Genomic DNA, 12249 nt, shown 5'->3' with positions numbered 1-12249 from the left:
GTCCCTCTCCCTCCCCACTCCGACTCCTGTTCTCCCGCCGGGAAGCTGGGGTAGGCATGTTGCTCAGGTCCTGCTAGGCTGCGGCTTGTATCTTACCCGCTTCATGAGGTGCTGGGTTCTCACAGGTGTGGATGTAGTCTGGCTGTTGTCCTGTGTCTTCTGGTCTCTCTTTTTAGGAATAGTTGTATTTATTGTATTTTCAAAAATATATGTGTTTTTGGGAGGAGATTTCCACTGTCCTACTCACGCCGCCATCTTGGCTTCTTCCTCTCCTGCATGTTTTTATGAGGTCTTTTTATCTTTCAGTGTGCAGGTCTTTACTCACAGCTCAGTTCTTCCTCAGGTTGAACTGCTGTATGTATAGGTGATTTTGTATATATGTGAGAGGAACCACGTTCATGTTCTTTATATACCACCTTGGACCTGTTCTTTCTACTTATCCATGCTTTTTTATGAGTGGAGATTTTAAGTTTTGATGAAGTCTAATTTACCATACTCCTTTCTTTTATAGTTCTTGCTTTCTATATTCAGTCTAAAAATAATTAACTTCATGTTTTCTTCTAATAGGTTTATAGCTTTAGGTTTTACATTTATATCTCTGATGCATCTCAATTTTTCTGTAAGATAAAAACCGAGTTTCTGGATCAAAGTTGTTTAAATTTTTTGCTCCTCCATACAATTTTCCATTTGTTTAATGTATTTGCTGAAAAAACTTCTCTTTCTCCATTTGCTTTGGCACATTTGTAGAAGGTCAGTTGGCCACATATACTGTGAGTGTATTTCTGGATTATGTTTTTACATTGATCTCTGTTCTTACACAAATACCATACTATCTTGATCACTGTAACTTTTTAGTTTGCCTTGAAATCAGTGTAAGTTGGCCAGCTTTATCATCCTTTTTCTAAATGATTTTGGCAATTCTAAGTCCTCTGTATTTCCATATAAATTGTAGAATCATCTTGTGAACGTTTTTAAACACACCTGCTAGATTATGATTGTGACTGTGTTTAATGTATAAATCCATTTGGGGAGAATGGACATTTTAACAATATTAAGTCTCACAGCCTTTATGGTATGTTTTCCATTTATTTGAGTCTTTAGTTTTTCTCAGTAATATTTTGTAATTCTTAGTTTACAGATCCTACACATATTTTAAAAACATATTCCTAAGTATTTCATACTTCTAAAGTTGTCACGAACTTTTTAAAATGCTATCTTCCACTGATTTGCTACTATAGAAATTGATTTCTGTATGTTGATTTTATATCCTATGCCTGTGCCAAAATCACACACTAATTGTAGGAGCTTTGTTATCGATTCTGTGAGATTTTCATAGGCAGTCATGTCTGTATACAGTGACTGTTTTATTATTTTCTTTTCTAAACTGTGTATCAGTTGTTTCTTACCTCACTGCACCGGCTATGACTTCTAGTACAATGTTGAATAGAAGTAGTGAGGAAATCTTTATCTTTTTCTCAATCTTAGGAGGAAAGCATTAAGCTTTTGCTACTATTTATGATGTAGCTTATAGATGCTTTCTGTCAGGTTCTCTCCTATTTGTAGTTTGCTGAGAGTTTTAAATTATAAATGGTTATTGAGTTTTAGCAAATAGTTTTTCGTGCATCTAAGGAGATGGTCCTATGGTTTTTCATCTTTATTCCTTAAATAGGGCCCATACTGAAGGAGCAGCACCTAATTTTGAGATATGGTAGTCTCAGGGCTACATGGTGGGTCCTGAAGTTTAAACTTAGTCATGGCATAAGCAACCTGTTTACAATGCATTTAAAGCAAATCACATGACAGGACTACATTTCTCCCCTACAAGGGGCAGTGAAACCACATGGCAATAGGCAGTTCTGCACAATCATCTTAAAGGAAGGATAACAAATAATTGGGACCAAAAATACAATCTGCCAAACACATCACTCTTAATTATATGCATTAAATTGTATGTGTGTAAAAAATATATTAAAAAGAAAAAGATCTGGAAAGATAGACACTGAAGTGTATTTGTATTTTCTAAATTTAATTTTTAAAAATTGTTTTATAATTAAGAAAAAGTTTCTTTTTGAGAAGTAAATTTCATGTTACTTAAGTCTGTATTTTAAAGATGATTCCTTGTTTTAGATACTCAGTTTTGAGCTGGAAAGGATCAGTTGTCTCTCCTATCTGATAATTCCTTCTGTCCACCTCACCACTCAGGTTTATGGATGCTGAAACTGAAAAGCAGAGGTGCTAAAGCACTTTGCTCCAAGGTCATGTAGATTAGTAGAATATTCGTCTAAAGCAGGACATTATCTGAATATTAGAAATCAAGGAAGGCTTGAGAAATAGTTTCTAAAAATCTGACATAGTTTAAAATAACCTTGTAATTGTTTTAACTGAAGGAGTCACTAAAATACTTGGAAAAAAAAAAGAAATTCTTAAATTCTTTTACAAATGCTTATTGAGCACCTATTACCTTATCATCCAATCCATAACTGGGATTTTGAGTGTAATAGCATATTTCTAGATTGTAAAGGATATGTATCTATCAGGATATAAGGGATGAATTAGGGTGTAAAGGATGTGTAAAGAATTATGAACAATACTTAATCTCTACATCTGGGGGACTCTCAAGATGTAGTAATAATAATAGCTAAGATTTATTGGCTACATATAATGTAATAAGCACAGTTAATGCATTTTACATGTATTGTCACTCTAAACAGTTTCTTAAGGTAGGTGCCTGTTATTATCTGTATTTTATAATTGAGGAAATCAAGGCACAAAGAAGCTACAAAAACTGCCAAAGTCATCTGGCCAATAAGTGGAATGGCCACAATTTGAACTCAACCAGATTTACTTCACAGCCCATGATTTTAACTACTACACTGAGTCTGTGGAAAGACAGAAGGCATATAGCCTATGCTGTTTTCTAATATACTCCAGTTCCTTCCTAAATAAGAATTGCATCTAGTTCAAATATATACAGAAGAAAATCAGCTAAGCATAAAAATAAGGAGCCAAGTCTTAACTAGGCAGTTGCTGCACAGGTTTGGCTGACTAAATAGAAAATCGTGCTTTTTTATCTTCAGTTTTCTTAGTGTTGTGTGTTGTAGCTTAGAAGTTACAGGCATGGGCTTTAGACTAAGACCTAGATTCAGATTCTGGCTTCACCACTTCCTAGTTTTATGACCATGGGCAGGTCAAAGGTCAGTTAATGGAAGCTGCTATTTGTTGTTTGTTTGGATAGCCTGTCATGATGGCTGCATTTCTTTTTCTTTTCTTAATCAGGTGGATTTGTTTAAAAAGAGTCTCCTGTTGATTCCCATTCACCTGGAAGTCCACTGGTCTCTTATTACTGTGACACTCTCTAATAGAATTATTTCTTTTTATGATTCCCAAGGTATTCATTTTAAATTTTGCGTAGAGGTAAGTTTACACTGCCTGTTTTTTCATTTACCTTATGACTGATCAAATAGTTAGTTCTATGTAGAACAGAAATCAGTATCAGAGAAGATCCATTTCTGTTATGAGAGCCCTCTAATTTAATGTTGTCAGAGAAAAGAACTACAAGAATCATCTCCAGGTGGGGAGAGGTTACTGTCTACAATCTGGAACCCTCTCTAAGATACATACCCTGTTTGGATTTTGCCACATTTTTTCTGCTGTCCCCTTAAAACTACATGCTGAATGTGGATAGAAGTAATTTTCCTTGGTTTCTTTTAGAGCTAAAATTGGCTTGTATCTTCAAAATAACTTAGGTAGAATGAATTGTAACCAAGAGAATCACTGACAAAATATTAGCATTCAGCTAGCAAGAGTTCCAACAAGATGGTGGGATATAAAGCAAGAAAAATACATAGGTTTCCTGCTTTTCCTGCACTAGCACGAATCAGCTAGAAAAAGTAACTGAAGATAGGCTACATTTTCAAAAAAGCAACAAATACATAAACTACCCAGGGATATACCCCAGCAAAAAACATGAAAGCTCTTTAAGATGAAAACTCTAATAAAATATTTAAAGTAAATCTGAATAGATGGAAAGATAAGGCATATTCAACATTCTAAAGAGATCAACTCTCCCCAAACTGAATATACCAATTTCTATCCAAATCAGTTTCCCAACAGCATTTTGAATGAAATCTGATAAGCTTGTCCTAGAATTCATATTGCAGAATTCATGTGCATAAACAGCTAAAACATTTTTGAAGTAGAACAATGAAGGAATGAATATTAGGTCTACTAGATGTCAAACCATATCACAAACTATTGATTTTTGGCTCAGGAGTAGACAAGTAGATTGGTGAAACAGCAGAGACAATCTAGAAACAACTCATGTATGTGTGGGAATTTAATATATGATTAAGTTGGGAAAGGACAGGCTGTTCAATATATGCCACTGGGAAAAGTTTGGGCAGGTAAACTATACATCCTTTAACTTCATACTTAAAAAAAAAAAAGCAACAAATTCCAGATGAAACAGTGACCTAAATATAAAACACAAAACTATAAGATTTACAATAAGACATAGATGTGTTATGTTCTTAGAGTAGGGAAGGCCTTCTTACCTAGAACCAAAAAAGCAAAACAAAGGAACAGATTGAAAATTTTGACTATACCATAATTTAATCCTCCTGTGTACCATCAAGTTAAAAGACAAGGGATAGACAAAATGTTTGTGACATACACAATAGTCACTATCAAGAATGTATAAAGAACTACAGATGAATAAGGAAAAGGATTAATAGGAATGGACAAAGGTTAAAATAAGTAATTTTTCAGAAAAAATGCAAATAACCATTAAACACATTGGAGAGATGCTCAGGCTTGCCAGATAGAAATGCAAATTAATACCACATTAGGATTCCATTTTTGCCTGTTATATTAGGAAAAGTTTGATGCTATTGTTTATGTGGGTGAATAGAAACAAGCATTCTCATTATTTTCTGGTGGAAGTATAGTGTCATAGCCATTTGGGGAAAAATGCAATTCTGATCATTTCTAAGTGCATTATAAATTAAAAAGGTGACTCTCTTATTACATACCAGTTCTATTTTTTGGTATTTACTCAACAGAAATGCTTATACATGCACACAAGGATGGGGCATGCACTAGGATATGCACTGCATTACTGACAGTAGTAAAAAATGGAAAAAACCTGAATTTAGCTCTACCAACAGAACAGCTAAAATACCTACACTATACTATTAAACTGATTGTAGCAATTAATAGTTTAGATCTCCATGTCCTAACATGGAAAGATCTTCCAGACATACTAAGTTTAGAAAAGCAAGTTGCAGAATGATGTAGTATAATGTGGAAAGAAAATACATGTATGCATCCATGTATATGCACATACAAATGCATACTGCATATATACCCATACACACATACTTTCGCTTCTCTGCCTTCAGGGAGGTCAGTTTAATTCGTATAACCCCTGACTTCACCCTTCAAAGAGATTCAGAGAGAGAGATGCACAAAGAGGTCCCTTGAGGGCATAGGAAGAAATTGAAACTCCAGTAAACTGCATCTTCATAGAGATTTTTCATAGTGGACTTAACTGTATTTAGTATCCAGAATAGGTTTAAGTGTAACTTTCTAGAAACTGAATGATAATATCTTTACCTGCAGCATTCAAAAATATGTAGTATATCTAAGGCTAGATAATGTTCATTTAGTTTCAGTTATTAGTGATTTCTGTGACAGGTTCTTTCCCTCTATGGAGTATTGGCAGTAATTAAGACTTTCTTTTTGTCTTGCCAGTATTCAGTTACATTTCAAATTCAGCAAGTTGATTTACTGCTGGAAAAGACAAAAGTTCTAATAAAAATGTATTCCATGTCTACAGTTTAAGTGCATACCTGAGTATACAAGGTCTGAGTCTTTCTTAAAACTATGAAGTGAAAGGTCTGAAATAAAATTCCAGCTTTAAATTCTTTAGTGCATAGTCTGCCCAATGGTGGGGCCAAGGCCTCCTCCTTTGCTTCTGTCTGCTGTGGGCAATTTCCATTTTTCACCAACTGATGGAACACAGCATCTGTGTTGTGCTTTCTTTTTAACCAGAATATAAGAAAGTATTTGCTGACTGAAGCCAGAGAAAAAAATAGACCTGAATTTCTTCAGGGTTGGCAGACTGCTGTTACAAAGGTAAGTAAATGACAAAAATGAAAACCCAGGCATGTCAAGGGGATGGAACTATCTAAGGGGTGGGTGTCTTTAAAAGCATTTGAACACTGGTGATGAAGTTACTAAGGGAGAGCCTGGGGGCTGCAGGAAAGCAGCTCAGAATAAAACTTTCATTCAGTATTCATCATCTCACTGCGCTGGGAATAAATCCAGCCACTTCCTCCCTGAGGCAGCTGCAAATGATACAGTTGCTCTATTAAAAAAAAAAAAAGGAAAAAATAGAACTATACGTATATATTTTTCTTTTTGGTAGCACCTGCCTCTTGCTTCATGGCTTTTGTTTCCAGATGACCCATACAGACCCAAGTAAAAATGAGTATTTGTCCCACTAAGGGAGCAAGTACACTGGTCTACTTTGCAGACATTTGGGGAATGCCTGAGTGTTTCAGTTTGAACACAGTCTGGATGCAGCACAGTGTTTGGCCCATAGACATTAAAGTTCTAAGTGGGGCAGTGCCCAGGCATAGCCTCTGTCCTGTCACAAATACCAGTGTCTTACACTTTATAGTCACTACTTTATTAATTTTAGAGTGTTTTCATGTATCTCTCATTTGGTCTTTACAACCTGTGAGGTAGACAGGTCTTTTAGGGATAAGCATTATCTTTATAGGTGAGAAAAGTGTAGCCTAGGTGTAACCTTCCCCAAAGCCATCAAAACTGTTGGTAGAGTCAGGTCTGTCTGGATTACTGACAGTGTTAAAGAGGCAGCGTCTTGAAACAAACCTTTAACCGAGACCCAAAGGGACAAGATTATTTGTTCATTCTTGAACTGAATTAATGCTACATTTTAAACTTGTTTTGCATTTTAAATAACCTACTATGAGTTCAAAGAAGAATTGAACTTGGAAATTTCCTGAATTTACCCAACTAGAATACTCAAGTATTTTAAATTTAGTCAGGATCTTTCATATTCCCACTGTAGGCAGAATACAGTGACCAGTTCTTTTGAATGCTTATCACTTACCTTTATGATTTCTTTCAAAGAATAGGACAGAGTTGTGTAATAAGAAATGAAAAGTGAAGAAGAATGCTAAAGCTAGATTGTTACTAAGTCAGAGTCCAGGTATGTTCTGTCATCCACAATTGTATTATTGGTGAACTGGTAAAAAAAAAAACCAATTATCCAAATGGAAGTTTTAAAATAGGATGTCCCATTTCTTATATTTAGGCAAAATGTTGTTTTAAAAGTTGTGGTTGATTGATAGCTCTTCCATGTGGCCAGATTCCTCCATAAGATCAAATACTTCAAATACCAGAGGTATACACCAGCTGTCCTGGATAGAGACAAGTTCCCCATCTTTTGTCTATTTTTCCATAAAAAGTTTCCTTATCTGGAAAGTACTTGGTCTTATTTTTAATGATCATTTTGTTTTTTTCTTAGTGTATTCCACAGCAGAAAAATGACAGTGACTGTGGAGTCTTTGTGCTCCAGGTAAAGATAATATTTATTTCAGAATTTACAATGTGTGAACTGTATTTTTGGGTTTAGATAGAAGTGGGAGTTCCTCTAATGTATCCATGGTACTAAGGTAGCAGAGTACTTTTCTTCCCTCCCCCTGTTGAGAAGCAGTAGTTACTGCATTTTCAGTTCAATATCTGCATTTCAGATTTCAGATCATTAGGAAGAATCACCTTCTAAGGCTAAGAATGAATAACTGGTATCACCAGTGTCTTATCAGAAGTTATTAGTAAGCTATACTGGACACTGACCTGATTTTTTAAACTATTAGCAAATGGTATTTATAGAGTAAAAACAAGTTAGATTTTAAATACTGACCACTTTTTTGTGCTGTAGGTTCCCTTATGGTCTAAAAGAGGTATTGAAAAAATGGCCATACATTCTTTCTGTGAAGGAAATTATAGTATAAAAATCCATGAATTTAGGGATTTGCAAAGATCTTGGAAGATGGGCTCATTCACATGACTCATGAATGTCGGGTCTGTAAACAAATTCATGTTCTCCTTAAAGGCCATGTTAGGTCTAGCTGCATTCTCAGCAGGTTGCACCTTGAGAAGAATTGGAGCCTCTTTTTCACTTTCTGCTTTTCATAGTGTTGAGTGGAGAGGGAGGGGAGAGAGATCCCAAACATTAACTTGCCTGGGAAGTTGGCTATAACATTAAGACTGTGTTTTACAGCCAGTTTAAACAGACTTTAAAATGCTGCCTTAGACCCTATCCTATTAGGTCTGCATCTGGTAAAATACAATGGGCTGGTACATAACTCCACATGCCACTTAAGTGTTTCTGGGATGTTTGCAGTACTGCAAGTGCCTCGCCTTAGAGCAGCCTTTCCAGTTTTCCCAAGAAGACATGCCCAGAGTGCGGAAGAGGATTTACAAGGAGCTTTGTGAGTGCCGGCTCATGGACTGAAACTCTGCAGGGACTCTGGAAAGTCTGACCAAGTTAGAGCAGATGGTTTGTTACTTGAATCTCCAAACAATTAAATTTTTATAGCTATTTCAGATCGGTGGTGTGTTGGACCACTACTGTTACCTCAAATTTATTTCTGCCCTTATTCATTTCTCTACCTACCATGTACTATTTTTTAATGTTCAGTTTGGTTTCATTTAATTTTATGGATTCTGTGTGTCCCCCCCCATATTTAATATTTATTATCCAAAAGCATGCATATAGACAGAGCATGCAATGCAGAGTATTAAAAAAAAAAAGCCTAGTAGATTTGGTGCAGCTTTTATAGTTTAGTTAGATGTGAACTGAATACAGGTTTAAAATTTTATCCTGAACCTAAAAATGCAGGATGGTTTTGATACAACATAACTCAGAATAGTAGATATTCCCTGGGGCATAAAGAGTAGCTGGGAGTGGTTTTGACAAAGTCAGTCCTGTTTCACTTTGACCAGCAGCACCTTTCACTGACTTCTGTCTCCAAGTGGGTCTTGGAGAGTGAGTTGCATTCCCTTTGAAGGGTGAGAAGGAAGTGGCCATAAACTATTATGTTCTATTTATGGAGGCCCAGTTGTAAGCACAGTGCTTGCTTTGGGAAGAGTTGATTAAAGTATGAAAAACAGATAATGACCTTTCCAGTTGTCTTAACACATAAGAGATTTCAATCATGATTCTAAGAAGAATTACCATAAATGCCTAACTTATAAAGGCTTCTTGCTGGAACACTGAATTGCCTGGATTTTTCTGGTTCTGACCCATTAAAAAATACCCATCAAACCAGTGGTCAAACAAGTGAGAATTCAGCCTTGCTAAGGGAAACTTACCTTGTTCCTCGTCAGTTCCCTTGTCTCCCATATGGAAGAAATTAAAGAGTTACCAAATACCTTTCTATTTAAGGGGTATTTAAAATATAAACACTTAAAACTGAAGACTGACTTTGGGTCTTCTACAGGTGGGTGGGGAGGAGAGAAGAGGAAAGCTAATAAAGATGACTTAATTCTGTGGAAGTACAGCACATGTCAGAGTTTTTCCTCTGATCTTTTTTTATCTTGGCAACATGCAGGGCTCCTAATGTGGTCTGTGCTTGACCAACCCTGAGACTTCAGCACAGGACTCCTTTATTTTTGCTTCTATCAATACCATCTTCTAGGGAAAAGCGGAAGTGGCCCTGTCCTTAACACTTAGCTGGAATATATCTCACATATTTAGCCTTTTTGGTGTTATTTGAAAGGAAAGAAAATAAAGAAGGATGAGTGTTAAATGACCCAATTATCTTTTCTAAACCAGGACAGGAGAACAACATGTATATATAAGAAATTCAGAAGCTTGTACAGAGAAACCAATTAAATGACAGAAGATACTTGGATTTCTATCTAGTTAGATGTGGGATGTTGAAAATGAAAAGCTAAAATGTGCAGTTTAACTTGGGCATGAGGTAAGGTTGATTGCCAGCAACTGAGGGTGGAGGCAGTACATGTTTACATACAGGGTTCCTGTCCTCAGACATTCCAGCTCTGATACCAGTATTTACAATGCAAATAGCCCCAACACTTTCCTAAAAGTCCCCCAGATGCAAGCTCCTCAGTATAAAACCAGGTCAGTATTCCTTACTGTGCTTCAAGTCATTAAAAAGGCTGAGGTTAGAGGCACTTTATGCTGCTACAGGTAGGGCCGTGTCAGCATTAGGAAAGATGACAATTGAAAGTATAGAGAATGTCTTTCTAATTATGACATATACAGGTTCCTATCTCTTGATGTTACATATTTATGCAAACGCCAAATTTGTGAGAGAGACATTTGCCTTTTCTTTTTTTCTGGTAGCTGTACAAAGTAGCCAGTAACTAAGCTATCCATTCAAAATGTCTTACACTGTAGGCTCCACATCTCACTTCCTCACTGACAGAACCAAGCATGCAGGAGAAAGAGAACTATGTTCTGGCAAGAATCTTACTGCCCAAAAGCTGGAGTTGTTGCAGTAACTCCATCTGAGAAATGGGTCATCCTCTCGGCACTGAGGCATGCAGGGATGAGCACAGAGAACCTCAAGTGAGCTGTCCAAGTCTAACTTCTCTTTCACTTCCAGCTTAATAGGGCAGGCTGAAGTGCACTGTCCAGCATGCTTTAGCTGTAAAATAAGTGGTTAGAAGTGTTTCTCTGTTGGTCACGAAACTTAAATTTTAGCACACACAGTTGCTTTTTCCCACTCTTGTGACTAGGTGTAAACCTCTACTTAGCCCATGTCCTACATTATAATGGCCTTTGTCCTGATGTCTGTAATAATTGCTTCCATGCAACAAAGACATTTTTGAAATTTAGCTTGGGCTGTTGGTGGAAGAGACAGGCATTGTTTTACTCATTAGCTTGGCACTGAATTGCTGGGGGCCCACAGGGTGGGCAGACTTCATGCTTTTCGGATTGTATGTAGGCTTCATACAAACCAGAAGCTACTTATGATGTGCCTTCAACAGGCTCCCCAGGCCTCTCCATCAGCAGACTTAACAGTCCATAGTTGCTTCTTCCAGTGACTTTTTCTTTTGTTAAGTCTGTAGCAATCAATATAGATTCATTCAACTTTTAGTTGTCTCAAGAACTGTGGAGAAACCAATCTTCTCTTATGGAAGAGAAAGGCTGTTTGCTGCCAGTAACCCCCAAATCACTTCTTGGCTTTCCATTGTGTTTTCTACTTATCATTGGATACAAGTAACACTGGTCATCTTAAATCCATATAGTTTTGGGGGAAAATAGTAACAGCTCTAGCTGGGACACAGTCAGCACTAGCCTAGCTGAACTGCCCTTTTTCTCTGCAGTTGTGGTTCACTGCTTCCCTGGGTTAGAAGAGAGAACTGCGAACACTAAGTGGAACAAACTCTTCAGGTGAAAAACAGTGTATTAATAGTGTGAATTAGATAATACTGACTACCTGCTCTGCTTAATTATGCTAAGAAACTGAACTAATCGGCAGTTACAAAGCACATACTTTGTTATGTGCAACACTCGTGCCTCCTGGCCTGTAGATAGTTAGGAAGACCTAGGGAATACCATCAGAAAGTGCTAATTGTATTTGGTTGTTATAAAAGCAGACCTAGACAAGCTGTTCACTAAATGGTACCTTTGGTCAGAAGAAGAAATTATTTAAAGATTGTGATGTAAAATTACTCAAACCTTCTAGCAAAAGTATTTTTTGAAAAATAAACTAATGCCTTTATAAATGTGTGTTCTCTTGTGTTGAATAACATGTACTGTTCAGTGAGTAGTAATTTTTCCTAATGACATGCCAGTCATCATAAGGCTCATTTATGAACAGTAACGAGGGTAGGCTTTAAACAGCCTGCCCTTAAACAGCACTGTCCAGTGGAATTTTATGCAATGGAAATACTCTGTATTTGCTTCTACTACAACAGCCACTAGCACATGTGACTACTGAGCATTTGAAATGTGGCTAGTGTGACGAGAAATGTTTTAACTTGGTCAATTAGCTGTATGTGGCTACCAAACTGAGTAACTGTCAAATCAAAATGGACATGTAAATTCTACACATTCTCAGTTTTCCCACAAAACACATTCATAGATATTCCAGAGTAAGACAGTTCCAATGTCCTTCTTATTAAGGTGAGGAAATGGGCACAGACATACTATAAGCTGGCCCAACTTTATTGAAATCTATAGGA

General features: G+C 36.6%; 1 protein-coding gene across 7 annotated transcripts in view; it reads left to right on the top strand.

The window, feature by feature from the left end:
- Positions 1-12249, top strand: part of SENP5 (SUMO specific peptidase 5) — a 116664-nt gene that overhangs the window by 92500 nt on the left and 11915 nt on the right. For 3 of the 7 annotated variants that reach the window (XM_036875167.2, XM_036875168.2, XM_036875169.2), the window contains exons 7-10: positions 3277-3414; positions 6052-6135; positions 7556-7606; positions 8435-8639. In XM_036875167.2, the coding sequence (XP_036731062.2) occupies positions 3277-3414; positions 6052-6135; positions 7556-7606; positions 8435-8545 (384 nt within the window). In that variant the 3' untranslated portion in view covers positions 8546-8639. Of the gene's footprint in view, positions 1-3276; positions 3415-6051; positions 6136-7555; positions 7607-8434; positions 8640-12249 lie in introns of those variants that run through there. The other 4 variants (XR_005022659.2, XR_005022658.2, XR_008997383.1 and 1 more) reach the window with 2 other exon arrangements.

The sequence above is a fragment of the Manis pentadactyla genome, chromosome 1 (genome assembly GCF_030020395.1).
Source record: "Manis pentadactyla isolate mManPen7 chromosome 1, mManPen7.hap1, whole genome shotgun sequence".
NCBI lineage: Eukaryota > Metazoa > Chordata > Mammalia > Pholidota > Manidae > Manis > Manis pentadactyla.
This window is presented reverse-complemented; position numbering and strand designations above follow the sequence as displayed.